This window comes from Solea senegalensis, linkage group LG20 (assembly GCF_019176455.1).
Source record: "Solea senegalensis isolate Sse05_10M linkage group LG20, IFAPA_SoseM_1, whole genome shotgun sequence".
In the NCBI taxonomy this organism is placed as follows: domain Eukaryota; kingdom Metazoa; phylum Chordata; class Actinopteri; order Pleuronectiformes; family Soleidae; genus Solea; species Solea senegalensis.
In genome coordinates this window covers 4010910-4037679 of record NC_058039.1, presented here as the reverse complement: position 1 = coordinate 4037679, position 26770 = coordinate 4010910, and the positions used below count along the sequence as shown (strand labels likewise).

Here is a 26770-nt window from a genome sequence, read left to right as displayed (position 1 = left end):
ATAATAATGTATAATCACTTGTAACAAGTGAGCTTCACTGAAATAGTGTAATAAAGTGTATTAAATCACTGGTGTGTGTCCTCAGTGAACTGTATCAGTCTCTTCAGTCACTTCAGTTTCTGTTCACTCTGACTGAAGGAGGTTTTTGTACGAGGCTTTTTCACTGTGTGAACCGTTCCCACTTGTTAACATCAAATTCACCCAGACAGTAGTAAACTGCAGCATCTTCAGCCTGGACTCCACTGATGGTCAGAGTGAAGTCAGAATTTGATCCACTGCCTGTAAAACGACCTGGAATCCCTGATGCTCGAGTGGAAGCAAGGTAAATAAGGAGTTTAGGAGATTCTCCATCTCTCTGTTGGTACCAGGATAGGTAGTGGCCGTAGCTACTTTCATAATAAACATTCTGACTGGTTCTACATGTGATGGTGGCAGATCCTCCCAGAGCAGATGTCACTGCTCCAGACTGAGTCACTGTGACCTGTTCTCTGGACTCTGAAGACACAGAGACAGAGACATAAAGCAGAGTCAAGGTTTTGTCGGCTTCATTTCAGAGGGACAGATGTTGACAGAGGAGTTTGATTCTCTGGACTTTACCTGTGAGGCAGCAGCAGAGGAGAGTCCAGATGAGGACGGAGGTGAAAGTCATGATTTCTGTGTCTTGTGTTGTCATGAAGGACAGCTGTCAGTCCTCCAGTCTTCAACTGTCAGGACTATAAAGTGTCCCAGAGCACTGGAGCATGGTGCTGCTGATGCAAAGTCACTCTCTATGGAAATGCTCTGACTGAATCCAACTGGTTTTTACTATTTTTTTACTATATTCTCTACATTTCTGTGTCGTCTAAAAATAAAAGAAATATCAATCATTGTATTCTTCTTAAAAATAATGTTGATTTATTTTAACCTTTTTTAGAATAACCTGGTCTTTGAGTCAAAACTATTTTACAAATGTTCTGATTCAAACTGACATTTTTCAGTGACAGAATATTCAGAATAATCTATAATGAGCCAAAAACATTAAGATAAGACCATGTTAAACAATCTATAAAGACATTTTCAGGATTTTATTCATAGCAATCTTTTCAAATACTAAATTATCATATCATCAGCATGAATGCAAATGACATGGAAGCGAGTTATACATTTTCATTTTATATACTATATTCTTATTATAATTATATTCTTATACTTATACTATGATAGAAATTAACATTTCAATGGAAAGTGAGGTAATTTTATTCATAAGGCATTTAATGCATTTAATGTTCTGTGATTTTAATATTTAATATTTAATTTTAACTTTTAACAGCAACTTAGAGGCCAACTTGAAAGAAATCAATAGAAGGTTCAAATATAAAGTACAATCCTTATTTCAAAATCATCACGAGAACCAAACTTGAGTTGTTATGCCATTTTCTCAACTTGGTTTAATGTTGATTCCAAAATTAAAATGTGTGTTACAGATTTAAAACAAGAGGGACCTCCCCCCAAAGAGAGTGAAGAGATTAAGAAGTAAAAGAAAATGTAGATGTTTTACATGTATCATAGGATGTAATCTGCATAGAGGCTGATTTATTAATGACGTGAATTAAAGAATCTCTGAGCCACTATTAACACATTTGAAGAATATTAAAAAGAATAACTTGACCATGTCTATTGGACATTTGAAATTATATGAACATGCAAAACAGTTGAATACACTATATAAAATCACTGGTGTGTGTAATAAGAAAATAATACATACATGTACCAGTGTAGTTACTATATAAATACAGTTCATATAATTGAGTATATGTTTAGTAAAGTAGTTCAACACTGTAAATATTTGTTGGACATAAAAGAATGTGAAATGACTGATGTAAAAAACCTCAAATTCACAAAGTGTTAGTTCATAAATGCAGATGTTTTCTATTAAAACTGAATGAATGAAGTTAAAAATGCTGCTCTGATTGAGAAAGTGCAAGTGAAATAATGTATTTTCTCTGTTTTCCTCAAATATAATAGGGAACACAATCCAAAGTTTTCCAAATGAATTAAAATATAGATAAAGATATAAAGATATTTTTAAAAATTCAATTTGGTTTAATGTTGATTGCAAAATATATGAAAATGTTAGATGCACATTTAACATAAGAGGAATGCTCCTCCCTCCCAAAAAAACCCAAAACGAACCAAATAATGAAAAAAACAAGAGTGATCAGATTAAAACATAGAAAATATAAAATGTGTATGTTTTACATGTATCATAGGAGGTCATCAGCATAGAAGCTGATTTATTAATGATGTGAGTTAAATAATCTCTGAACTGCTGATGGATTATCTTTTTGAATCTGAGTTTGAATGAAAATGTAAAGACTATGAGACAAATAACTTATTATTAACTAATAATAATGTGTAATTATTATTACACAAACAAAACAAACACTACGAACTAAACAAACATATGTCCATAATCACAACCCACTGAAATGTGCAATAACCACAACAATAACAACATAATAACATGTGCAATAAAACCTTATAGACAGTGCAATAAAACCCTGGGCAATACGGGGTAACTGTAGCTGTGTGTGTACCTGTGTGTGTATGTGCATATATGTATATATGTGTATGTATGTATGTATATATATATATATATGTGTGTATGTGTATATATGTATATATGTATGTGTATATGTATGTATGTATGTGTGCATGTATATGTGTATATATATATATGTGTTGTGTGTATGTATGTATACATACATATATATATAGCATGGGTCATTTACGTTTGTATTTTTATATTTTCTTAGATTCTTATTTTTATTTTATCTTTATTTTTAGCTCATCTTATTCTATTCTATATTTTATGGTGTTTGGTAACTGGGGTGTTTCTCTTTCCAGTCTCCTGTAAAGTGTGACTCTAATCTTAACAGTGCTGTGTGCTGATGTTGGATGTTGGAGCTGTTAATTTCCCCGAGGGAACCTCCCAAAGGGATCAATAAAGTCGTCTGTCTGTCTGTCTGTCTGTCTGTAATCACTTGTAACAAGTGAGCTTCACTGAAATAGTGTAATAAAGTTCATTAAATCACTGGCATGTGTCCTCAGTGAACTGTATCAGTCTCTGCAGTCACTTCGGTTTCAGTTCAGTCTGACTGAAGGAGGTTTTTGTACGAGGCTTTTTCACTGTGTGAACAGATCCCACTTGCTAGAATCAAATACACCCAGACAGTAGTAAACTGCAGCATCTTCAGCCTGGACTCCACTGATGGTCAGAGTGAAGTCAGAATTTGATCCACTGCCTGTAAAACGACCTGGAATCCCTGATGCTCGAGTGGAAGCATAGTAAATAAGGAGTTTAGGAGTTTCTCCATCTCTCTGTTGGTACCAGGATAGGTAGTTGCTGTAGACATTCTGACTGGTTCTACATGTGACGGTGGCAGATCCTCCCAGAGCAGATGTCACTGCTCCAGACTGAGTCAATGTGACCTGTTCTCTGGACTCTGAGGACACAGAGACAGAGACATAAAGCAGAGTCATGGTTTTGTCGGCTTCATTTCAGATGTTGACAGAGGAGTTTGATTCTCTGGACTTTACCTGTGAGGCAGCAGCAGAGGAGAGTCCAGATGAGGACGGAGGTGAAAGTCATGATTTCTGTGTCTTGTGTTGTCATGAAGGACAGCTGTCAGTCCTCCAGTCTTCAACTGTCAAGACTATAAAGTGTCCCAGAGCACTGGAGCATGGTGCTGCTGATGCAAAGTCACTCTCTATGGAAATGCTCTGAATAGTTTTACTATATTCTCTACATTTCTGTGTCGTCTAAAAATAAAAGAAATATCAATCATTATATTCTTCTAAAAAAATAATGTCGATTAATTTGAACCTTTTTGAGAATAAACACGTCTTTTAGTAAAAACTGTTTTACAAATTGTCTTATGTAAACTGACATTTTTCGGTGACAGAATAACCAGAATAATCTATAATGAGCCAGATCATTAAGATTAGACCATGTTAAACAACCTATAAAGACATTTTCAATATTTTCTTTAAAGCAATCTCATCAAATACTACTAAATAAAAATATCATATTATCAGCATAAATGGAAATGACATGGAAACAAGTCATAATTTTCATTTTTATATACATTAGTATGGGGTTAGCGCTCTTGCCTTGCAGCGAGAAGACCCGGGTTTGAGCCCCGTTTGGAACAAGGGCCTTTCTGCATGGAGTTTGCATGTTCTGTGAGTGTGAGAGTGAATGGTTGTTTGTCTCTATGTGTGTGTGGACTGTGATGGACTGGCGAACTGTCCAGGGTGTACCCCGCCTAATGCCCGATGTAGCTGAGATTGGCACAGCACCCTCCATGACCCTCTGGTGGAGGATAAAGCGGTAGATGATGGATTGATGGATGGATGGATGGATGGTTACTTTACTATGATAGTAATTAATATTTAAATGGGAAATTAGGTAATTTTTATTCATAAAGGACTTTTCATCCACAATCTAGATTAAATGTTCTGTGATTTTAATATACATATTTGGAAATCATCACAAGAACAAAACTTGTGTTGTTATGACATTTTCTCAAATTGGTTTAATGTTGATTCCAAAATATATTAAAATGTGTGTTGAACATTTAAAACCAGAGGGACCTACCCCCAAATAACAGTGATGAGATTAAAACTTTAAATAAAATTTGGATGTTTTACATGTATCATATGATATCATCAGCATAGAGGCTGATTTATTAATGATGTGAATTAAAGAATCTCTGAGCTGCTGATGGATTATCTTTTTGAATCTGAGTTTGAATGAAAATGTGAAGATTATGGGACAAATAACTTATTATTAACTAATAATAATGTGTAATCACTTGTAACAAGTGTGCTTCACTGAAAAAGTGGTATAAAGTTTATTAAATCACTGGTGTGTGTCCTCAGTGAACTGTATCAGTCTCTGCAGTCACTTCAGTTTCTGTTCACTCTGACTGAAGGAGGTTTTTGTACGAGGCTTTTTCACTGTGTGAACAGATCCCACTTGTTAACATCAAATCGACCCAGACAGTAGTAAACTGCAGCATCTTCAGCCTGGACTCCACTGATGGTCAGAGTGAAGTCAGAATTTGATCCACTGCCTGTAAAACGACCTGGACTCCCTGATGCTCGAGTGGAAGCATAGTAAATAAGGAGTTTAGGAGTTTCTCCATCTCTCTGTTGGTACCAGCATAGACGGTTTGAGTTGTAGACATTCTGACTGGTTCTACATGTGATGGTGGCAGATCCTCCCACAGCAGATGTCACTGCTCCAGACTGAGTCACTGTGACCTGTCCTCTGGACTCTGAGGACACAGAGACAGAGACATAAAGCAGAGTCACGGTTTAGTCTTTTTCATATCAGATGTTGACAGAGGAGTTTGACTCTCTGGACTTTACCTGTGAGGCAGCAGCAGAGGAGAGTCCAGATGAGGACGGAGGTGAAAGTCATGATTTCTGTGTCTTGTGTTGTCATGAAGGACAGCTGTCAGTCCTCCAGTCTTCAACTGTCAGGACTATAAAGTGTCCCAGAGCACTGGAGCATGGTGCTGCTGATGCAAAGTCACTCTCTATGGAAATGCTCTGACTGACTCCAGCAGGGACTTTAATCAATTTCATGATCCTGTCGATCAATTTATCAATCACTTTATCAGAGGATTGATCAGGATGTGATGACACTTTTTGATAAATTCTTTCTCCTAAGATATATATATATATATATATATATATATATATATATATATATATATATATATAAGATATATTTATGTCCTCATATTTTTAAGATAAGATTGTCCTTTATTTGTCCTACCTTGAGGACATTTGCAATGTTATCTGTTAATATCAGCTTCTCAAATTTCATATATTAATGTTAAAAATGACTTCATTGAGTAAAAACTCTGGTTGTTTTTCATCATCAGATTTTAAAATCAGCTGATAAAACTTTACAAACTGACTCATTCTAGTGAGTTTGTTTGTTTCACAGTCACAGAGACGTGTGTCTCTACAGTCAGAGGTTTTTGTACGACGCCTCACAGACTTTGTATCACTGTGGCTCACGTTTGGTGGAGGAACCAGACTGGAAGTTGGAAGTAAGTTTTTCTCAAATACAATCATAACAATATTTGTGTAATTATCCAATTTTTAAAGGTTTGCTGGAGGTCAAATCTCACTTTATTGTCTTTTTTAAAAATATTGATGTTTTTATTTTGTCTCCTTCATTCTGGAGCTGAACTCTGAGCAATTTTACTCGACACAGTCCTGTCAAGATTATGTTTGTATCATAAAACTTCAATTCAGTTTTACATTTATTTCATGTGATTTAAAGTTTTTCGTTACTGTCTGAACTTTACACGAAGAAGATTTGATAGGTTTTTTACAATATTTAATATTTCTGATGATCGGATGAGAAATATTTGCAATTTTACTTTATATATTCATGTTTGGCTGGACTTTAAAACTGGAAATGTCCCTTATATTTTTTAAATTACTTCCAAACTTTATTTGTTTAACGTGACTTGATATTCAGAAGCAACATAACAGAGTGAAGATTAAGATGAGATTTGAGAACGTTGAAAATCTGCAATCTATTGTGTTTCATGGTGTTTCCATTATAGTTTGAAGTCATTTCTTTATTCACTTGTATTTAAAACTAAAGTGTTTCAGTCTCCAGATGTTTGATGATTGGATTAGAAATGTTACAAATGTTGTAAAAATCAGTTTCCAGTGTAGTTTTTCTATATTTCTTCAGGTCACAGTGTCTTTGTGCTGATGTACATGAGAGGCTTCTTACAGTGAAGTGAAACCATGTGACTGGTGAAGCAGAAAAACCTTGTGACACAAAATCAGCTCTCACACAGGAAACATGTCCGAGTGTGTGGCGTTCCACCGACAGCTGTGTCCTCTCTGTGCTCTAAACTGACTCTTGTCTCCTAGGTGACGTCAGTCCCACTCTGACGGTGCTGCCGCCCTCACGTGAGGAGCTGGACCAGGGGAAGGCCACGCTCATGTGTCTGGCCAACAAGGGCTTCCCCTCAGCCTGGACTCTGTCCTGGAAGTTGGACGGCAGCAGCAGCAGCAGCAGCAGCTGGGAGCAGAGCATGAGCCGCGGGCTGCTGGAGAAGGACGGTCTCTACAGCTGGAGCAGCATCCTGAGGCTTTCTGCTGACCAGTGGAGGAAGGTGGGCTCTGTGACCTGTGAGGCCACCCAGGGCTCCCAGATTCTCTCAGAGACACTGAGGACAGACCAGTGTTCCTAGTCCTGACCTGACTCACTGACACTCTGCTACTGGTTTTACTCTGCATTTCTGTCTCTTTTCTCACAATTTAAAGTTTGAAAACTTCTCGCTCATGTTGATCCTGACTCTTTCAACTTTTTCCACATAATAAAGTTATTTGTGTTTCATTAAAAAATGTTTCCATGGACTTGTTATTATGAAGTGACATTTTAACGACACCATAATAAAAATAGGATGAACAAACATGATCAGTGAACGTCATTTTAAACAACTTTATAGAAATAAATCATCAACAATTTACAAATGACTTTTTGTAATGTCAGGAAAAAACATATTTCATATCATCCACACAAATTAAGATGAAAAAAGTAAATCTTCAATCTTGGATTGGACTGATTCAATCACATAACATGATAGCTATTGATACATTTTGTTTTAATGTTTGTATACATTAATAAAATAACGTGAATACACATTTGTGATGGCCCCTCATAACTGACTGACCCAACATAAGTGGCCACATGAAGACTAGGGGGGAGCTTAATTAACTGGACTTGTGGTTAGATAGCGGGGAAATTCCAAACCGGGTTGAGGATTATTTTCAGTGCACACGGGTAATCGCTGTGTCTGTGGGGTCCGGTTGTGTGCGTAAAATTTGATTTTTACATTACATTACATGTCATTTAGCAGACGCTTTTATCCAAAGCGACTTACAAAAGTGAAACTGATTTGCTCAGTTTCTCAACTTTGTACACATTGAAAATGTCTGACATTAGAGACTTTATTGCTGCTCCATCTCAGGAGTTATTAGATTTGTTTACAAAGGAGCAGTTGCTCATGGTTGCTGAGCATTTTTCAGTGGTCATTGTCAGAGACAAACGCCTTAAAGAAAACATTGAAGCAGCTATAAAAACAAAATTGATTGAGGAGGAACTGATGCCTGGAGACAAAAGGGAGTCTCCAAGTCCTGCTGCTTTACATTTTCAGACACAGGGGTTAACTTTCGAGGAGCAAAAAGAGATTTTGGTTTTGCAAATGGAACATAAAAAAATGAAACAGGAATTGGAGATAAAAAAACAACTTGAAGTAGAGAGAATCCGCCTCGAATCGGAGAGGGCAAAATTAGACCTGGAGAGGCAGCGCTTGGCTTTGGTCAGAGATGGCATGTTGTCTGGCGAGGATCAGGGCAGACAGGTGGCCAGCTCTTCTACTCATCGCTTTGATGTGAATAAGTTGCGCTTGTTACCTCAGTTTAATGTCAGGGATCCAGACACCTTTTTTTCATTATTTGAACGTGTGGCTAGAGCTAGAATGATGCCTGATGCAGACTGCGCCCTTTTGCTGCAGTGTGTCCTCTCAGGGAAAGCGCAAGAGGCTTATTCATCCTTGAGTCTTGAGGATAGCTTTAGCTATTCTAAAATAAAATCTGCAGTGCTGAAGTCATATGAACTCATGCCCGAGGCATATCGCCAACGCTTTAGGTCCTGGGAGAGGAAAAACAGCCAAACATACGTAGAGTTTGTTAGGGATCTGTCAAATCACTTAAAACGGTGGTTATCTGCGCTTGATGTCACTACGTTTGAGAATCTGTGTGATTTGATGATTCTGGAGCAGCTTAAGAATTCTCCTCCAGAGCGCATTGCGAAATATATCACAGAGCAGAAAGTCACTACCGCTGCTGCTGCTGCAGTATCAGCAGATGGGTATACGTTGCTTCACAAGAACAGTTTCAGAGAGCGCTCTGTGGGGCGTGATGTTTTTGGTTAAAACTGTGGAAGGTTTATTTGGGCTCATTTTATTCCTTCCTGTTCTTTGATAAATGTAAATGCCTTTAATAAGTATTATTTTGGCAAATATACACATTTTTTTTTGAGAAAAACTCTTTAAATGCTCTCAATTCCAATGAATATACTACATTTTGGGCTGAGATTTCAGTGATTATGTCACATGGCATGAAAGCAATTTTGCAATATCTGTATAAAATGTAGGAACTAGTACTAGTGAATAAACAAACTGTTTGCAAAGTATAATTACTATAAGTTGTATTGTAAATGAAATTGTGTGTTGCACATGAACAACAATACCAATAAATGAATAAATAAAAAAAGGAGCAAAAATGATCATGGTGATCGTATAAAATGTGGATGTTTAACATGTATCATACGACGTCATCAGCATAGAGGCTGATTTATTAGTGATGTGAGTTAAAGAAGCTGCTGTTGGTTTTTCTATTGAATACTTTTTTTCAACAGACGAGAAGAATTAAAACAAAATACTTAACCATGTCTATTGGACATTTTAAATTACAGTATTAATGTACAAAATAGTGTAATAAAGTGTATTAAATCACTGGTGTGTGTCCTCAGTGAACTGTATCAGTCTCTGCAGTCACTTCAGTTTCTGTTCACTCTGACTGAAGGAGGTTTTTGTACGAGGCTTTTTCACTGTGTGAACATATCCCACTTGTTAACATCAAATCGACCCAGACAGTAGTAAACTGCAGCATCTTCAGCCTGGACTCCACTGATGGTCAGAGTGAAGTCAGAATTTGATCCACTGCCTGTAAAACGACCTGGAATCCCTGATGCTCGAGTGGACGCAAAGTAAATAAGGAGTTTAGGAGTTTCTCCATCTCTCTGTTGGTACCAGGATAGGTAGTTGCTGTAGACATTCTGACTGGTTCTACATGTGATTGTGGCAGATCCTCCCAGAGCAGATGTCACTGCTCCAGACTGAGTCACTGTGACCTGTCCTCTGGACTCTGAGGACACAGAGACAGAGTCATAAAGCAGAGTAATGGTTTAGTCGTTTTCATATCAGATGTTGACGGAGGAGTTTGATTCTCTGGACTTTACCTGTGAAGCAGCAGCAGAGGAGAGTCCAGATGAGGACGCAGGTGAAAGTCATGATTTCTGTGTCTTGTGTTGTCATGAAAGACAGCTGTCAGTCCTCCAGTCTTCAACTGTCAGGACTATAAAGTGTCCCAGAGCACTGGAGCATGGTGCTGCTGATGCAAAGTCACTCTCTATGGAAATGCTCTGAATAGTTTTACTATATTCTCTACATTTCTGTGTCGTCTAAAAATAAAAGAAATATCATTCATTATATTCTTCTAAAAAAAATATGTTGATTAATTTGAACCTTTTTGAGAATAAACAGGTCTTTTAGTAAAAACTATTTTACAAATGTTCTTATTTAAACTGACATTTTTCAGTGACAGAATAACCAGAATAATCTATAATGAGCCAGATCGTTAAGATTAGACCATGTTAAACAACCTATAAAGACATTTTCAATATTTTCTTTTAAGCAATCTCATCAAATACTACTAAATAAAAATATAATATTATCAGCATAAATGGAAATGACATGGAAACAAGTCATACATTTTCATTTTTATATACTTAAGTATGGGGTTAGCGCTCTTGCCTTGCAGCGAGAAGACCCGGGTTTGAGCCCCGTTTGGAACAAGGGCCTTTCTGCATGGAGTTTGCATGTTCTGTGAGTGTGAGAGTGAATGGTTGTTTGTCTCTATGTGTGTGTGGACTGTGATGGACTGGCGAACTGTCCAGGGTGTACCCCGCCTAATGCCCGATGTAGCTGAGATTGGCACAGCACCCTCCATGACCCTCTGGTGGAGGATAAAGCGGTAGATGATGGATTGATGGATGGATGGATGGATGGTTACTTTACTATGATAGTAATTAATATTTAAATGAAAAATTAGGTAATTTTTATTCATAAAGCACTTTTCATCCACAATGTAGATTTAATGTTCTGTGATTTTAATATACATATTTGGAAATCATCACAAGAACAAAACATGTGTTGTTATGACATTTTCTCAAATTGGTTTAATGTTGATTCCAAAATATATTAAAATGTGTGTTGAACATTTAAAACAAGAGGGACCTCCCCCAAATAAGAGTGATGAGATTAAAACTTTGAATAAAATTTGGATGTTTTACATGTATCATAGGATATCATCAGCATAGAGGCTGATTTATTAATGATGTGAATTAAAGAATCTCTGAGCTGCTGATGGATTTTCTTTTGAATTTAAATGTATTATCAGACTTGAAAAATATTAAAAAGAATAACTTGACCATATAATACACTTTATGAAATCACTGGTGTGTGTAATAAGAAAATAATAAATACATGTACCAGTGTAGTTGCTATATAAATACAGTTCATATAATTGAGTATATGTTTAGTAAAGTAGTTCAACACTGTTAATGTTTTTTGGACATAAAAGAATGTGGAATGACTGATGTAAAAAACCTCAAATTCACAAGTGTTGAATGCAGATGTTTTCTATTAAAACTAAATGAATAAAGTTAAAACTGCTGCTATGATTGAGAAAGTGCAAGTGAAATAATGTATTTTCTCTGTTTTCCTCAAATATAATAGGGAACACAATCCAAAGTTTTCCAAATGAATTAAAATATAGATAAAGATATAGAGATCATTTTTTAAAATTCAATTTGGTTAAATGTTGATTCCAAAATATATGAAAATGTTAGATGCACATTTAACATAAGAGGACTGCTCCCCCTCCCCCAAAACCCCCCAAAACAAAACAAATAATGAATTAACAAGAGTGATCAGATTAAAACATAGAAAATATAAAATGTGTATGTTTTACATGTATCATAGGAGATCATCAGCATAGAAGCTGATTTATTAATGATGTGAGTTAAATAATCTCTGAACTGCTGATGGATTTTCTTATTGAATCTGAGTTTGAATGAAAATACAAAGACTACGAGACAAATAACTTATTATTAACTAATAATAATGTGTAATCACTTGTAACAAGTGAGCTTCACTGAAATAGTGTAATAAAGTTTATTAAATCACTGGTGTGTGTGTCCTCAGTGAACTGTATCAGTCTCTGCAGTCACTTCAGTTTCTGTTCACTCTGACTGAAGGAGGTTTTTGTACGAGGCTTTTTCACTGTGTGAACACAGCTTTACTGTTGACTTCGTGATAACTCTGACAGTAGTAAACTGCAGCATCTTCAGCCTGGACTCCACTGATGGTCAGAGTGAAGACAGAATTTGATCCACTGCCTGTAAAACGACCTGGAATCCCTGATTCTCGAGAGGAAGCATAGTAAATAAGGAGTTTAGGAGTTTCTCCATCTCTCTGTTGGTACCAGGATAGATAGTTTGAGCCGTAGACATTCTGACTGGTTCTACATGTGATGGTGGCAGATCCTCCCAGAGCAGATGTCACTGCTCCAGACTGAGTCACTGTGATCTGTCCTCTGGACTCTGAGGACACAGACACAGAGACATAAAGCAGAGTCATGGTTTTGTTGGCTTCATTTCAGATGTTGACAGAGGAGTTTGACTCTCTGGACTTTACCTGTGAAGCAGCAGCAGAGGAGAGTCCAGATGAGGACGGAGGTGAAAGTCATGATTTCTGTGTCTTGTGTTGTCATGAAGGACAGCTGTCAGTCCTCCAGTCTTCAACTGTCAGGACTATAAAGTGTCCCAGAGCACTGGAGCATGGTGCTGCTGATGCAAAGTCACTCTCTATGGAAATGCTCTGACTGAATCCAACTGGTTTTTACTATTTTTTTACTATATTCTCTACATTTCTGTGTCGTCTAAAAATAAAAGAAATATCAATCAAATTTTTCTTAAAAATAGTGTTGATTAATTTTAACCTTTTTTAGAATAACCTGGTCTTTGAGTCAAAACTGTTTTACAAATTTCCTGATTTAAACTGACATTTTTCAGTGACAGAATATTCAGAATAATCTATAATGAGCCAAAAACATTAAGATAAGACCATGTTAAACAATCTATAAAGACATTTTCAGGATTTTATTCATAGCAATCTTTTCAAATACTAAATTATCATATCATCAGGATGAATGGAAATGACATGCAAGCGAGTTATACATTTTCATTTTATATACCTTACTATGATAGCAATTAACATTTAAATGGAAAGTGAGGTAATTTTATTCACAAAGCACTTTTCATCCACAAGGTGGATTTAATGTTCTGTGATTTTAATATTTAATATTTAATATTTAATTTTAACTTTTAACAGCAACATAGAGGCCAACTTGAAAGAAATCAATAGAAGGTTCAAATATAGAGTACAATCCTTATTTCAAAATCATCACGAGAACCAAACTTGAGTTCTTATGCCAATTTCTCAACTTGGTTTAATGTTGATTCCAAAATTAAAATGTGTGTTACAGATTTAAAACAAGAGGGACCTCCCCCCAAAGAGAGTGATGAGATTAAAAAGTAAAAGAAAATGTGGATGTTTTACATGTATCATAGGATGTAATCGGCATAGAGGCTGATTTATTAATGCCGTGAATTAAAGAATATCTGAGCCGCGATTAACACATTTGAAGAATATTAAAAAGAATAACTTGACCATATCTATTGGACATTTGAAATTATATGAACATGCAAAACAGTTGAATACACTTTATAAAATCACTGGTGTGTGTAATAAGAAAATAATAAATACATGTACCAGTGTAGTTACTATATAAATACAGTTCATATAATTGAGTATATGTTTAGTAAAGTAGTTCAACACTGTTAATGTTTGTTGGACATAAAAGAATGTGGAATGACTGATGTAAACAACCTCAAATTCACAAAGTGTTAGTTCATAAATCAGATGTTTTCTATTAAAACTGAATGAATGAAGTTAAACAGCTGCTCTGATTGAGAAAGTGCAAGTCAAATAATGTATTTTCTCTGTTTTCCTCAAATATAATAGGGAACACAATCCAAAGTTTTCCAAATTAATTAAAATATAGATAAACATATAGAGATATTTTTTAAAATTCAATTTGGTTAAATGTTGATTCCAAAATAAATGAAAATTTTAGATGCACATTTAACATAAGAGGACTGCTCCTCCCCCAAAAAATCCCAAAACGAACTAAATAATTAATAAACAAGAATGATCAGATTTAAACATAGAAAATATAAAATGTGGATGTTTTACATGTATCATAGGAGATCATCAGCATAGAAGCTGATTTATTAATGATGTGAGTTAAATAATCTCTGAACTGCTGATGGATTACCTTTTTGAATCTGAGTTTGAATGAAAATGTGAAGATTATGAGACAAATAACTTATTATTAACTAATAATAATGTGTAATCACTTGTAACAAGTGTGCTTCACTGAAAAAGTGGAATAAAGTTCATTAAATCACTGGTGTGTGTCCTCAGTGAACTTTATCAGTCTCTGCAGTCACTTCAGTTTCTGTTCACTCTGACTGAAGGAGGTTTTTGTACGAGGCTTTTTCACTGTGTGAACACAGCTTTACTGTTGACTTCGTGATAACTCTGACAGTAGTAAACTGCAGCATCTTCAGCCTGGACTCCACTGATGGTCAGAGTGAAGTCAGAATTTGATCCACTGCCTGTAAAACGACCTGGAATCCCTGATGCTCGAGTGGAAGCATAGTAAATAAGGAGTTTAGGAGTTTCTCCATCTCTCTGTTGGTACCAGGATAGGTAGTGGCCGTAGCTACTAAGATAATAAACATTCTGACTAGTTCTACATGTGATGGTGGCAGATCCTCCCACAGCAGATGTCACTGCTCCAGACTGAGTCACTGCGACCTGTCCTCTGGACTCTGAGGACACAGAGACAGAGACATAAAGCAGAGTCATGGTTTTGTCGGCTTCATTTCAGAGGGACAGATGTTGACAGAGGAGTTTGACTCTCTGGACTTTACCTGTGAGGCAGCAGCAGAGGAGAGTCCAGATGAGGACGGAGGTGAAAGTCATGATTTCTGTGTCTTGTGTTGTCATGAAGGACAGCTGTCAGTCCTCCAGTCTTCAACTGTCAGGACTATAAAGTGTCCCAGAGCACTGGAGCATGGTGCTGCTGATGCAAAGTCACTCTCTATGGAAATGCTCTGACTCACTCCAACAGGTTTTACTCTATTCTCCACATTTCTGTCGTCTAAGAATAAAACAAAACAATCAATAAAATAATGTTGATTTATTTGAAACTTTTTGAGATAAAAAATAAGTTTGAGTCAAACAGTCAAAACATTTATCTGTGGCAGAATAGTCAGTATATTAAGATGAGCCAAAAAAATCCAGACCATGTTAAACAACATTTAAAGACATTTTCAATATTTTATTTGTAGCAATCTTTTCAAATACTACTGAAATAAATTAACACGTCATCAGCATATATGGAAATGAAATGGAAGCAAGTCATACATTTTCATTTTATATACTTAGTAATTGTAAACGTCATGTCCCATTCTGTCCTTTAAGTTATGTTATTTGTTTTTCTGTTCATTAATTGGTTCCTGTTTTATTTGGTACTCATGTCTTGTCTAATTTTAGATCCACTTCCTGTCAAGTTTCCCTTCTGTGTGATTACTGGCCCCGCCCTAATGTGTTGCACCTGTGTCTCATTTTCACAGAGTATTTAGTCTCTGTCTTCCGCCCCAGAACGTGTTTGCTCTGGTGTGAAATTTTCCAGCGTTATTTTCTTGATTCCCGAGTGACCGTGGTTTGATCGTAATTGTTTTTTGACTTCTCTTTTGCCTGCCGATTTGGACACTATTGCCTGTTTTGGACAAATCTCTGTGTACCAACGTCTGCACGATTAAAGACCCTGAACTGTTTTTCTGTCCGGATTCTGCTTTGAGAGTTCATCATTGCTTGAGCCTGATAGTAAATAGTAATTCATATTTAAAATATATTTATTGTTGATTTCAAAATATATGGAAATGTTTGTCGCACATTTAACATAATAGGACTGCTCCCCCTCCCAACAAAAAAATAATAAACAAGAATGATCAGATTAAAACATAGAAAATATAAAATGTGGACGTTTTACATCATAGAAGGTCATCAGCATAGAAGCTGATTTATTAATGATGTGAGTTCAATAATCTCTGAACTGCTGATGGATTTTGTTTTTGAATCTGAGTTTGAATACAAATGTGAAGACTATGAGACAAATAACTTATTTTTAAATAATAATAATGTATAATCACTTGTTACAAGTGAGCTTCACTGAAATAGTGTAATAAAGTTTATTAAATCACTGGTGTGTGTCCTCAGTGAACTGTATCAGTCTCTGCAGTCACTTCAGTTTCTGTTCACTCTGACTGAAGGAGGTTTTTGTACGAGGCTTTTTCACTGTGTGAACACAGCTTTACTGTTGATGTAGTGATAACTCTGACAGTAGTAAACTGCAGCATCTTCAGCCTGGACTCCACTGATGGTCAGAGTGAAGTCAGAATTTGATCCACTGCCTGTGAAACGACCTGGAATCCCTGATGCTCGAGTGGAAGCAAGGAAAATAAGGAGTTTAGGAGATTCTCCATCTCTCTGTTGGTACCAGGATAGATAGTGGCCCCAGCTACTATGATAATAAACATTCTGACTGGTTCTACATGTGATGGTGGCAGATCCTCCCAGAGCAGATGTCACTGCTCCAGACTGAGTCACTGCGACCTGTCCTCTAGACTCTGAGGACACAGAGACAGAGACATAAAGCAGAGTCATGGTTTTGTCGGCTTCATTTCAGATGTTGAGAGAGGAGTTTGACTCTCTGGACTTTACCTGTGAAGCAGCAGCAGAGGAGAGTCCAGATGAGGACGGAGGTGAAAGTCATGATTTCTGGGTCTTGTGTTGTCATGAAGGACAGCTGTCAGTCCTCCAGTCTTCAACTGTCAGGACTATAAAGTGTCCCAGAGCACTGGAGCATGGTGCTGCTGATGCAAAGTCACTCTCTATGGAAATGCTCTGACTGACTCCAACTGGTTTTACTATATTCTCTACATTTCTGTGTCATCTAAAAATAAAAACTATATATACTATATTTTTCAAATTTTGTGATTTAAACTGACATTTTTCAGTGACAGAATAATAAGAATAATATAAGATGAGCCAAAACATTAAGATAAGACCATGTTAAACAACCTTTAAAGACATGTTCAATATTTTATTTATAGCAATCTTTTCTAATACTACTAAAATAAATAAATAAGATAAGATAGTCCTTTATTTGTCCTGCAGTGGGGAAATTTACATTGTTACAGCAGCAAAGACAGTGAAGATAAAGATAATAAATAATAATAATGCGTTACCAAAAAAGTACAATATATAAACACATATACATACAAATACATTAACACTAAGACTATAAAAAAGTTAAAATAGCATGTAGAATGTATATTATAGAAATTTTCCAGAATATATACAGTATGAATTTGATATGCACTGTATGAACAAAGATTAAACATGGGATAATACATGTATATTGCACTTGTGTAAAATTACAGTTTATTGCACCTGGTACAGAGGAATGAGGAGCCTGCTTGGTAAGCCATTCTTCTCTCTCCCACCACCTCCACTAGGTCAAGGGGACATCCAAGGGCAGAGCTGGGAAAGTTCAAATCCAGAGCACAATCCAAAATTTCAAAATTATCACAAGAACAAAACTTGAGTTGTTATGACATTTTCTCAACTTTGGTTAATGTTGATTTCAAAATATATTAAAATGTGTGTTGCACATTTAAAACAAGGGGGACTTAGACCAAAAAGAGTGATGAGATTAAAACATAAAAGAACATTTGGATGTTTTAAATGTCTCATAGGATGTCATCAGCATAGAGGCAGGTGTATTAATGACACGAGTTAAAGAATCTCTGAGCTGCTGATGGATTCTCTTTTGAATTGAAATGTATTTACACACTTGAAGAATATTAAAAAGAAGGAAAGGAAAAGCAAACAACTGGTCATTATACAACCGGTATTGCACAACAACACTTAGAGTTCAGAGCCACTGCGACTGAGCGCGCTAACATTCTAACAAGTTTTGATGGTGGGAGGAAACTGGAGAGCCCGGAGGAAACCCACACAGACATGGGGAGATCATGCAAACTCCACAGAGAAAGGTCCCAGACCAGGAATCAAACCCACCACCTTTTTGCTGTGAAGCAACAGTGCTAACCACTACTAACCACTATGGAACCATGCCAGAATAATTTGACCATGTCTATTGGACATTTGAAATTGTATTAATTTACAAAAGAGTTTAATGAACTTTATTAAAAAACTGGTGTGTGTCATAAGAAAATAATAAATAGAAATAAGAAAGACCTCAAGTCAACAAAGTGTTGGTTCACAAATTCAGATGTTTTCTATTAAAACTGAACGAATTAAGATAAAACAACTGCAATTTGCTTTAGTCTTGATTTCAAAATATATGAAAATGTTTCTTGCACACTAACAAGCCCCCACAACTAAAATGAATAAACAAGTGATCAGATTAAAACATGGAAAAATATAAAATTTGGATGTTTAACATGTATCATAAGACGTCGTCAGCATGGAACATGATTTATTTATGATGTGAGTTAAATAATCTCTGAACTGCTGATGGATTTTCTTTTTGAATCTGAGTTTGAATGAAAATGTAAAGACTATGATGCAAATAACTTATTATTAAATAATAATAATGTATAATCACTTATAACTTAAAGTGAGCTTCACTGAAATAGTGTAATAAAGTTCATTAAATCACTGATGTGTGTCCTCAGTGAACTGTATCAGTCTCTGCAGTCACTTCAGTTTCTGTTCACTCTGACTGAAGGAGGTTTTTGTACGAGGCTTTTTCACTGTGTGAACACAGCTTTACTGTTGATGTTGTGATAACTCTGACAGTAGTAAACTGCAGCATCTTCAGCCTGGACTCCACTGATGGTCAGAGTGAAGTCAGAATTTGATCCACTGCCTGTAAAACGACCTGGAATCCCTGATGCTCGAGTGGAAGCATAGTAAATAAGGGGTTTAGGAGTTTCTCCATCTCTCTGTTGGTACCAGGATAGGAAGTGGCCGTTGCCACGAGCATAAAAAACATTCTGACTGGTTCTACATGTGATGGTGGCAGATCCTCCCAGAGCAGATGTCACTGCTCCAGACTGAGTCACTGTGACCTGTTCTCTGGACTCTGAGGACACAGAGACAGAGACATAAAGCAGAGTCATGGTTTTGTCGGCTTCATTTCAGAGGGACAGATGTTGACAGAGGAGTTTGACTCTCTGGACTTTACCTGTGAGGCAGCAGCAGAGGAGAGTCCAGATGAGGACGGAGGTGAAAGTCATGATTTCTGTGTCTTGTGTTGTCATGAAGGACAGCTGTCAGTCCTCCAGTCTTCAACTGTCAGGACTATAAAGTGTCCCAGAGCACTGGAGCATGGTGCTGCTGATGCAAAGTCACTCTCTATGGAAATGCTCTGAATAGTTTTACTCTATTCTCCACATTTCTGTCGTCTAAGAATAAAACAAAACAATCAATAAAATAATGTTGATTTATTTGAAACTTTTTGAGATAAAAAATTAGTTTGAGTCAAACAGTCAAAACATTTATCTGTGGCAGAATAGTCAGTATATTAAGATGAGCCAAAAAATCAAGACCATGTTAAACAAAATTTAAAGACATTTTCAACATTTTATTTGTAGCAATCTTTTCAAATACTACTAAAATAAATTAACATATCATCAGCATATATGGAAATTACCTGAACTGTTGCTCTGTCCTGATTCTGCTTTGAGAGTTTATCATTGCTTGAGCCTGATAGTAAATAGTAATTCATATTTAAAATATATTTATTGTTGATTTCAAAATATATGGAAATGTTTGTTGCACATTTAACATAATAGGACTGCTCCCCCTCCCAACAAAATAAATAATAAAGAGTAATCAGATTAAAACATAGAAAATATAAAATTTGGATGTTTTACATACGTATCATAGGAGGTCATCAGCATAGAAGCTGATTTATTAATTATGTGAGTTAAATAATCTCTGAACTGCTGATGGATTTTGTTTTTGAATCTGAGTTTGAATGAAAATGTGCAGACTATGAGACAAATAACTTATTAATAACTAATAATAATGTGTAATCACTTGTAACAAGTGAGCATCACTGAAATAGTGTAATAAATTTTATTAAATCACTGGTGTGTGTCCTCAGTGAACTGTATCAGTCTCTGTAGTCACTTCAGTTTCTGTTCACTCTGACTGAAGGAGGTTTTTGTACGAGGCTTTATCACTGTGTGAACACATATTTACTGTTGATGACGTGAAAACTCTGACAGTAGTAAACTGCAGCATCTTCAGCCTGGACTCCACTGATGGTCAGAGTGAAGTCAGAATTTGATCCACTGCCTGTAAAACGACCTGGAATCCCTGATGCTCGAGTGGAAGCAGAGTAAATAAGGAGTTTAGGAGTTTCTCCATCTCTCTGTTGGTACCAGGATAGGTAGTGGCCGTAGCTACTATGATAATAAACATTCTGACTGGTTCTACATGTGATGGTGGCAGATCCTCCCAGAGCAGATGTCACTGCTCCAGACTGAGTCACTGTGACCTGTCCTCTGGACTCTGAGGACACAGAGACAGAGACATAAAGCGGAGTCATGGTTTTGTCGGCTTCATTTCAGATGTTGACAGAGGAGTTTGACTCTCTGGACTTTACCTGTGAAGCAGCAGCAGAGGAGAGTCCAGATGAGGACGGAGGTCAAAGTCATGATTTCTGTGTCTTGTGTTGTCATGAAGGACAGCTGTCAGTCCTCCAGTCTTCAACTGTCAGGACTATAAAGTGTCCCAGAGCACTGGAGCATGGTGCTGCTGATGCAAAGTCACTCTCTATGGAAATGCTCTGACTGACTCCAACTGGTTTTACTATATTCTCTACATTTCTGTCATTTCTCTTTTTTCATGTAACATCAATGTTTCTCTTTGACTCAAAACTCTTTCAGCGTGTCTCTTCTACACTCATGATAAAACAGAAAATCATTGGTTAGCCTTAATTTGCCTAAAAAAACACATTGTACTTTTAGCTTATCGTATGAGGGAATAAATAAATATGAAAAATAAATAGAATGAATGACCCTCCGGTGGAGGATAAAGCAGTAGATAATGGATGGATGGAATTAAAAATGGGAAATGGATATATAAATAATTTATTAATTATATATATAAAATAATAATTTGCACATTCATGATGCAACTAAATAAAAGCAGTGACATAATTATATATGTCTTTAAATACATTTAATTCATATTTTAATCATTTAATGACGACAACCTTAAAAATGCTTGAAATGCGTTGAGAATGTGATTGTCTTCGGGGACATGTTTGTTTGTGAGGACATGTTTGGTATGGGTTAGATAATGGGACATGTAATAAAAGTCATGTGCTAATGAAGATGAAATATGAAACTGTTCAACTGTTGATGCATGAACATCAGCACAGATGCAGGTGAAGAAACTGAGACATGGACAGGAAATAACCTTCACATTTAAATAACTGGTAGTTTCACTTACTCTTGTTCCTGGAATCTTTCATAAATACCAGCACTGGTTCAAAAAAAGTCCCTGTTCATCGCCACCAATTACCATCTTTATTATCATTATTACTATTTTTAATAGCATTATTGCATATTATATTACATTCTTTTTTCACATCAATCCAAGCAGATGCATTTAAAACTGAATTTCTGCAAAGATTTTTGTTGACACGCAGTAACTGTATGTGTTCTATAGAGGAGCAGCGCCATCTGCAGCTCATGAGTGGTTATTACACCTGTCCGTGTGTGTGTGTGTGTGTGTGTGTGTGTGTGTGTGTGTGTGTGTGTGTGTTTGTGCGGGTATTACTAATGTTGTGGGGATCTAAAACTGTTTACACAGTCATATTATGGGGACTTGTCTTCCTTGTGGGGACAAAAATCAAGTCCCCACAACGTACATGACTACATTTTAAGGTGAAGATATGTTTTAAGGTTAGGTTGAGGTTATGGTTAGGGTCAGGGTTAGGATTAGGCCAGTAGTAATTGTGGTTAAAATTAGAGTAAGTCTCCAGGAAATGAATGTAAGTCAATGCAATGTCCCTACAAGTCATGATTGTCCAACTCTTGTGTGTGTGCGTGTGTGTGTGAGTGTGTATAAACTTTTACATCTCCATCATGTGAAAATCGTCTTCTTAGAAAACACCTGGACTGCTACTGCTTCCTGTCTCTTCAGTCACATTGTCCTCTCATCCTTTCATCTCCTCCTTCTTCTTCTTCTATGGGGTTTAATGGCAACTCGCATCCACAATGTGCCATTGTTGTGGCAAAAAGACAGCCATCTTTTCGAAGTGTAGGACACTCCTATACCACCTAGTTGGCCTGTCTCCTCAGTCTCATCCTCTCATATGCTTGCGTCTCATCTTCTTCTTCTTGATGGTGCATTAGTGCCATCTTGTGGAGTTAGAAAACTCCTACACTAACCAGTCTGCCACACTCACTTCCTTTTCTTCATGATGTGGACGAACAATGTTGCATTAGTGCTTCTGTCTCCTCAGTCTCATCTCGGCATTGTTTGGTCTCAAATCAAACCGAACAATGCCGAACTGTAGATAAATTAAATAGTCTTAAAAACTATGAATACATGCCTTAATCTCCAACATTAAGCAAGGACATTTCTAAAATCTCTATATTTAACCGATTTAGCCGAATCACAACCCGTTCAGCCGTATTTCAGTTCAGTGACTGTGTCAGACTGAATCCGTGCTCCGGTCATGCAGGAAGTACTTCTTAGTGTTCTTTTTAATGAACTGATTCTAATGATTCAGCTACACCGTTACACTCAGTTACACTAATTTGTGTGTTTGTGTCGTGTATAAAACCACGTTACAACAGTTTCGTGCAGCCGTGCTACGACGGACACATTGCGGAGGAACTATAGTAATGGTCATGTCATTAAAAATGTTATACGCTGAGTTGCTGAGAGCTGATGTATCAGCTTTTTTCAGAGAAGTAGTTTAGTTCTATGGGTGATGGACCAGGTAAAATGGATGATGTGGAGAGGAGCATTCAGAAGCTGGCCTTTCAGCAAAGTGCTGACTCACGTGGAATTACATCTCTGCTTCATGACACGGCATCGTGCTTTCCCCTTAATCAATACATCACAATAAAAAATGTGACCAGTTACATACTGCATCCCTTCATCATTGTTTTCACTCAAACTAGCATTATCATATCTTTCCCACTGATGCATCATGAATCTGTTCTGTTGTCTGCTGCACATCACAGTCACAGACAGGTAAGCGAAAAGTCCATCAGTGAATTGCGGCTCTGAGTCTTGTAGACTGCTCACATGAGTGTGCAGACTCATCCTGACTTGGCTTATTGACAACACGGAGGTGTAGCTGCCTCTCACTCAGATAAAAACAAGACTCTGAAGACTTTGCTGTGCTGTCACATCTACTGAGGTTGCAGTAAATTGCAGTGAAAACATGCGGTTGAATACAGTCGTGATAAAACGACTCAGCATTACTCAGCAGTACTCTGTGTTATAATATCACTTGCAAATACTTTTATGTTGTGTTAATCATTCAATTTGGTTTTTAAATTTGTATGAATGCACTATAGTATAATATACTCATTCTGTGTTCTGTGTGTGGATTCTTAATTTTTAAATTAACCAGTAACCAAAGGGTAAGTGAAGTTAAAAAGATAGTATTCTTCTCCAAAGTGGTGTAGTAAAGAAATTAGTGTATGACACAAAAGGGAAAAAGCTGTTAGATATTAGTGTAATTTCTAAACCCAAAGGTTTCATCCAAACCTGTAAAAAATACTTTAAACATCCTTTTACTGACATTTTCTTTGCAGAAAACAAGAGGAACTAGGACTGTGCGCAGTCATGAAAGGGCCCTCGCGTCCCCACGTAAGTCGGGGAGTGCAGCAGTTCCCTGACCTCACTCAACAGTCTTCACTTTTATTCGTTAATCTCCTCGGAAATTACCGCAAAGCCACAGAATATTAATAACGTACACTTGTTGACGGCCGGTTTCTTGTTTCATGTATGACTTTTAGTGTGTCATGTAATGTGTAATGTATGGTAAAGTTATAGGTCTGTTTCGGCCCATGGCGTTCGTGCTCGGGCCCTAATGAGTGTTTTTTTTTTTTATTACAGTTGGTCTTTGTGCTAACACCTTTACGTCACCTGTCTCAGAATGTAGATAGAATGTGTGATATAACAACACACGACCTCACAGTGACTCAGTCTTCCACGTTTGTTTTCGTATTTTCCTCATACAGTATGTTGTTCCCTGGCAGGTTCAGAGGATTTTCCCCTTCAGCAGGTGCTGAAACACCAAACAACAGAACAGAGGCCACATGTACAGGACAGTTGACACCTGTGTCTCTAATGGTTCTGAAGCAGCTCAGCACGCAACTGTCAGCATGTTCTGGTTGAGAATAAATTCACCTGCTGGGTAATCCAGGCAACCTGAGCATTAGTCGGTGACTCATGACGCACACGGCCCGGTGCAGTTAAGCCACAGGTCGACTCAGTGGAGCTGGACTCTGATTGCTGGAAGATCACCTGCCTGCGTTGTGCCATCACACAGGAAAGACCCCGACCTCTGTCATCACTCACACACACAGGCTCTGTCGCCTAAGATGAGATAAGATGTACCTTATTGATCTCCCGTAGACAGATTCCAATTGACACAGCAGAACAAAGGGGAGCAGCAACAAGAGATAAACCAGAATACAAAGAAGAAAATGTCGACAAAAATGTAGAATAAATAAGAAAAATATAGAATAGAATTACTGTAAACAATAAAAAAACAACAATGTACTCTATGGCCACTTTATAAGGTACACATGGTCAACTACTTTATTTTTTATCATTTTATTAAAGCATTCAGTTGATGGCACAGTGTGTGAGAATTTGTGAAATCAGTGTTACTGTAGTGTGACATCTCATTATCCTGTGGACTTTGTTTGGGTAGTACAAACTGGACCTTTAAGAGAATCTGCTGAAGTTTGACTTTGACCAGTGCATGGTCTGCTGAGCTACTGGGAAATTCACACACAATCATCTCCAGGGTTCGCAGAAAACGGTTGGAAGACGGGGTTAAATATAAAGTGAGTGACAGCATTCTCTCGATGATTAAAGCCTGAGGGATGACGCACAGCACCTTGAAGAAGATGAGTTACAGCAGCAGAGGCCACTTAATACCTAATAAAGGGGCCAATGAGCGTGTAACAACGTAAAAAAGTGACCATGGTGCAAAAACAGTCCTTTGATGAATGGTTTTATTTGTGTGTGCAGTGAATAATGCATGCTTACATATCACACTTCACATTCTGTGTAATTCTCATGATGGCATCTTTGCTCACCTCAGAACCTGTTGACCACACTCTTCAGCATGTTCAGAGCAGCACAAGGTTAGCTCTGTCTGGTTAGGTAACAGATAATCAGTGAGAGGATGGTGATGGCCCTTGACTGCAAGGCTCTGTGGTGTCTCCTTCCAACACTGGCTACTTAGCTTCGCCTCTAATGCCGCTGTTAATGGCAGAGCCCGTGTAGAGCCATGGGCCAGCTGATTTAGAGGACGGCTCTGCAGTTCAAAGCCTCTTGGCATTAGAGCTGGCGGTGATTGCTCTTCGGTGGACAGCCAGTCACATCAATGTTATGCAAAGCTATTAGTCAGGGGTTGCAGAGGTGGCTCCACACAGTACTCAGGGACTGTCCCTCAGGGTCAAACTCACTGATGAGCTATCACGTCTGTAAAGAGTGAATAACAATGTTTGTCTGCTGGTTAAAGGGCAACAACAGTGACACTGCACTAGTGCAGATGCTATGGCCTTTTCTCACTATTTCTCATTGTTACCTTACATTTACAACTATTCTCCTTCCCTTGTGTTGGGAAAATGTTTAATTCGAGTAATTGATGTGCATTTAATTCATGTTTTCCATTTTTATTCTATTATTTAAATGTTTATACATTGAATGCAATGATGGTGCAGGTGCTGTGTCATTTTCTCAGTATTTCAAGCATCAGTGTTTCTTGTTGTAACCTTAGTTTTGCACCAAAGCAGGCCCCATTATTATTTCAAAATCTGCAAGCTCATTTTTTGTAAATGTGTTGTTTTATATGGATTTCACTTAGGTTGGGATCATGGGTGTCTTGATGTACTGTTGTGTTAAATAAACTATTTGAAAATATTTGATATTTGATTTTTTTTCCTCAGGCTGACTGGTTTGCACAGGTGCATGTCAGTGTTTTTATCTCTTTTAGCCCAACACAAATGTGTGCAAACATAATAATCAAAATTTTATCAAGCTCATTTTTTGCATGCATTGTCTGTGTTGAATTTTGTCATGCACACACTTCACAAACCTCATTGTGCAGCCGCATTCACGCTTACAATTTCTCCTTTATGCAATAATAAATAATATGTCAACATTATGAGCCATTTATTTTGCCATTATTTTGACATGTTTATCAAACATTTAAAACCTGTCTTTTATGTTTGCTTTTTGAATGTAATGAATGATTGGGCATTCTCTCCACCGGTGTGGCAGGGAGTTTGCTGACTCAACAGCAGGAGAGGTCTCTCGCTCAGTGTACTTGATAAGGCCATTAAGAAAAAGCTCCCAGGAGCACTGGCTGAATTAGCTCTGTGGCTTTGACTGCCACTAAT

General features: G+C 37.1%; 1 protein-coding gene and 8 gene segments (V, D, J or C); 1 reads left to right on the top strand and 8 right to left on the bottom strand.

Annotated features, from left to right (window-relative positions):
* Positions 1-127: 127 nt before the first annotated feature.
* LOC122786728 lies at positions 128-673 on the bottom strand. The segment is given in 2 exon segments: positions 128-495; positions 598-673. Coding segments are annotated over 2 exon segments (411 nt in total).
* Positions 674-3043: 2370 nt separating this feature from the next.
* On the bottom strand, positions 3044-5491 carry LOC122786796. Its single transcript, XM_044053294.1, has 4 exons — positions 5416-5491; positions 5002-5321; positions 3580-3664; positions 3044-3485 (listed from the first exon to the last, which is right to left on the bottom strand). Exons 1-4 carry the CDS (start codon positions 5489-5491, stop codon positions 3166-3168), a joined length of 801 nt encoding a protein of 266 aa, XP_043909229.1. The 3' UTR covers positions 3044-3165.
* Positions 5492-5977: 486 nt separating this feature from the next.
* Positions 5978-7428, top strand: LOC122786740 (the record flags this gene model as incomplete). The annotated part of the segment is given in 2 exon segments: positions 5978-6107; positions 6952-7428. Coding segments are annotated over 2 exon segments (453 nt in total), but the record flags the coding sequence as incomplete, so codon positions are not given.
* A 2233-nt stretch (positions 7429-9661) lies between these two features.
* LOC122786736 lies at positions 9662-10160 on the bottom strand. The segment is given in 2 exon segments: positions 9662-10014; positions 10109-10160. Coding segments are annotated over 2 exon segments (372 nt in total).
* A 2016-nt stretch (positions 10161-12176) lies between these two features.
* Positions 12177-12702, bottom strand: LOC122786733. The segment is given in 2 exon segments: positions 12177-12532; positions 12627-12702. Coding segments are annotated over 2 exon segments (399 nt in total).
* Positions 12703-14519: 1817 nt separating this feature from the next.
* LOC122786726 lies at positions 14520-15065 on the bottom strand. The segment is given in 2 exon segments: positions 14520-14887; positions 14990-15065. Coding segments are annotated over 2 exon segments (411 nt in total).
* Positions 15066-16392: 1327 nt separating this feature from the next.
* On the bottom strand, positions 16393-16920 carry LOC122786730. The segment is given in 2 exon segments: positions 16393-16750; positions 16845-16920. Coding segments are annotated over 2 exon segments (411 nt in total).
* A 1952-nt stretch (positions 16921-18872) lies between these two features.
* Positions 18873-19414, bottom strand: LOC122786729. The segment is given in 2 exon segments: positions 18873-19236; positions 19339-19414. Coding segments are annotated over 2 exon segments (411 nt in total).
* A 923-nt stretch (positions 19415-20337) lies between these two features.
* Positions 20338-20842, bottom strand: LOC122786724. The segment is given in 2 exon segments: positions 20338-20672; positions 20767-20842. Coding segments are annotated over 2 exon segments (411 nt in total).
* Between the last annotated feature and the right edge of the window lie 5928 nt (positions 20843-26770).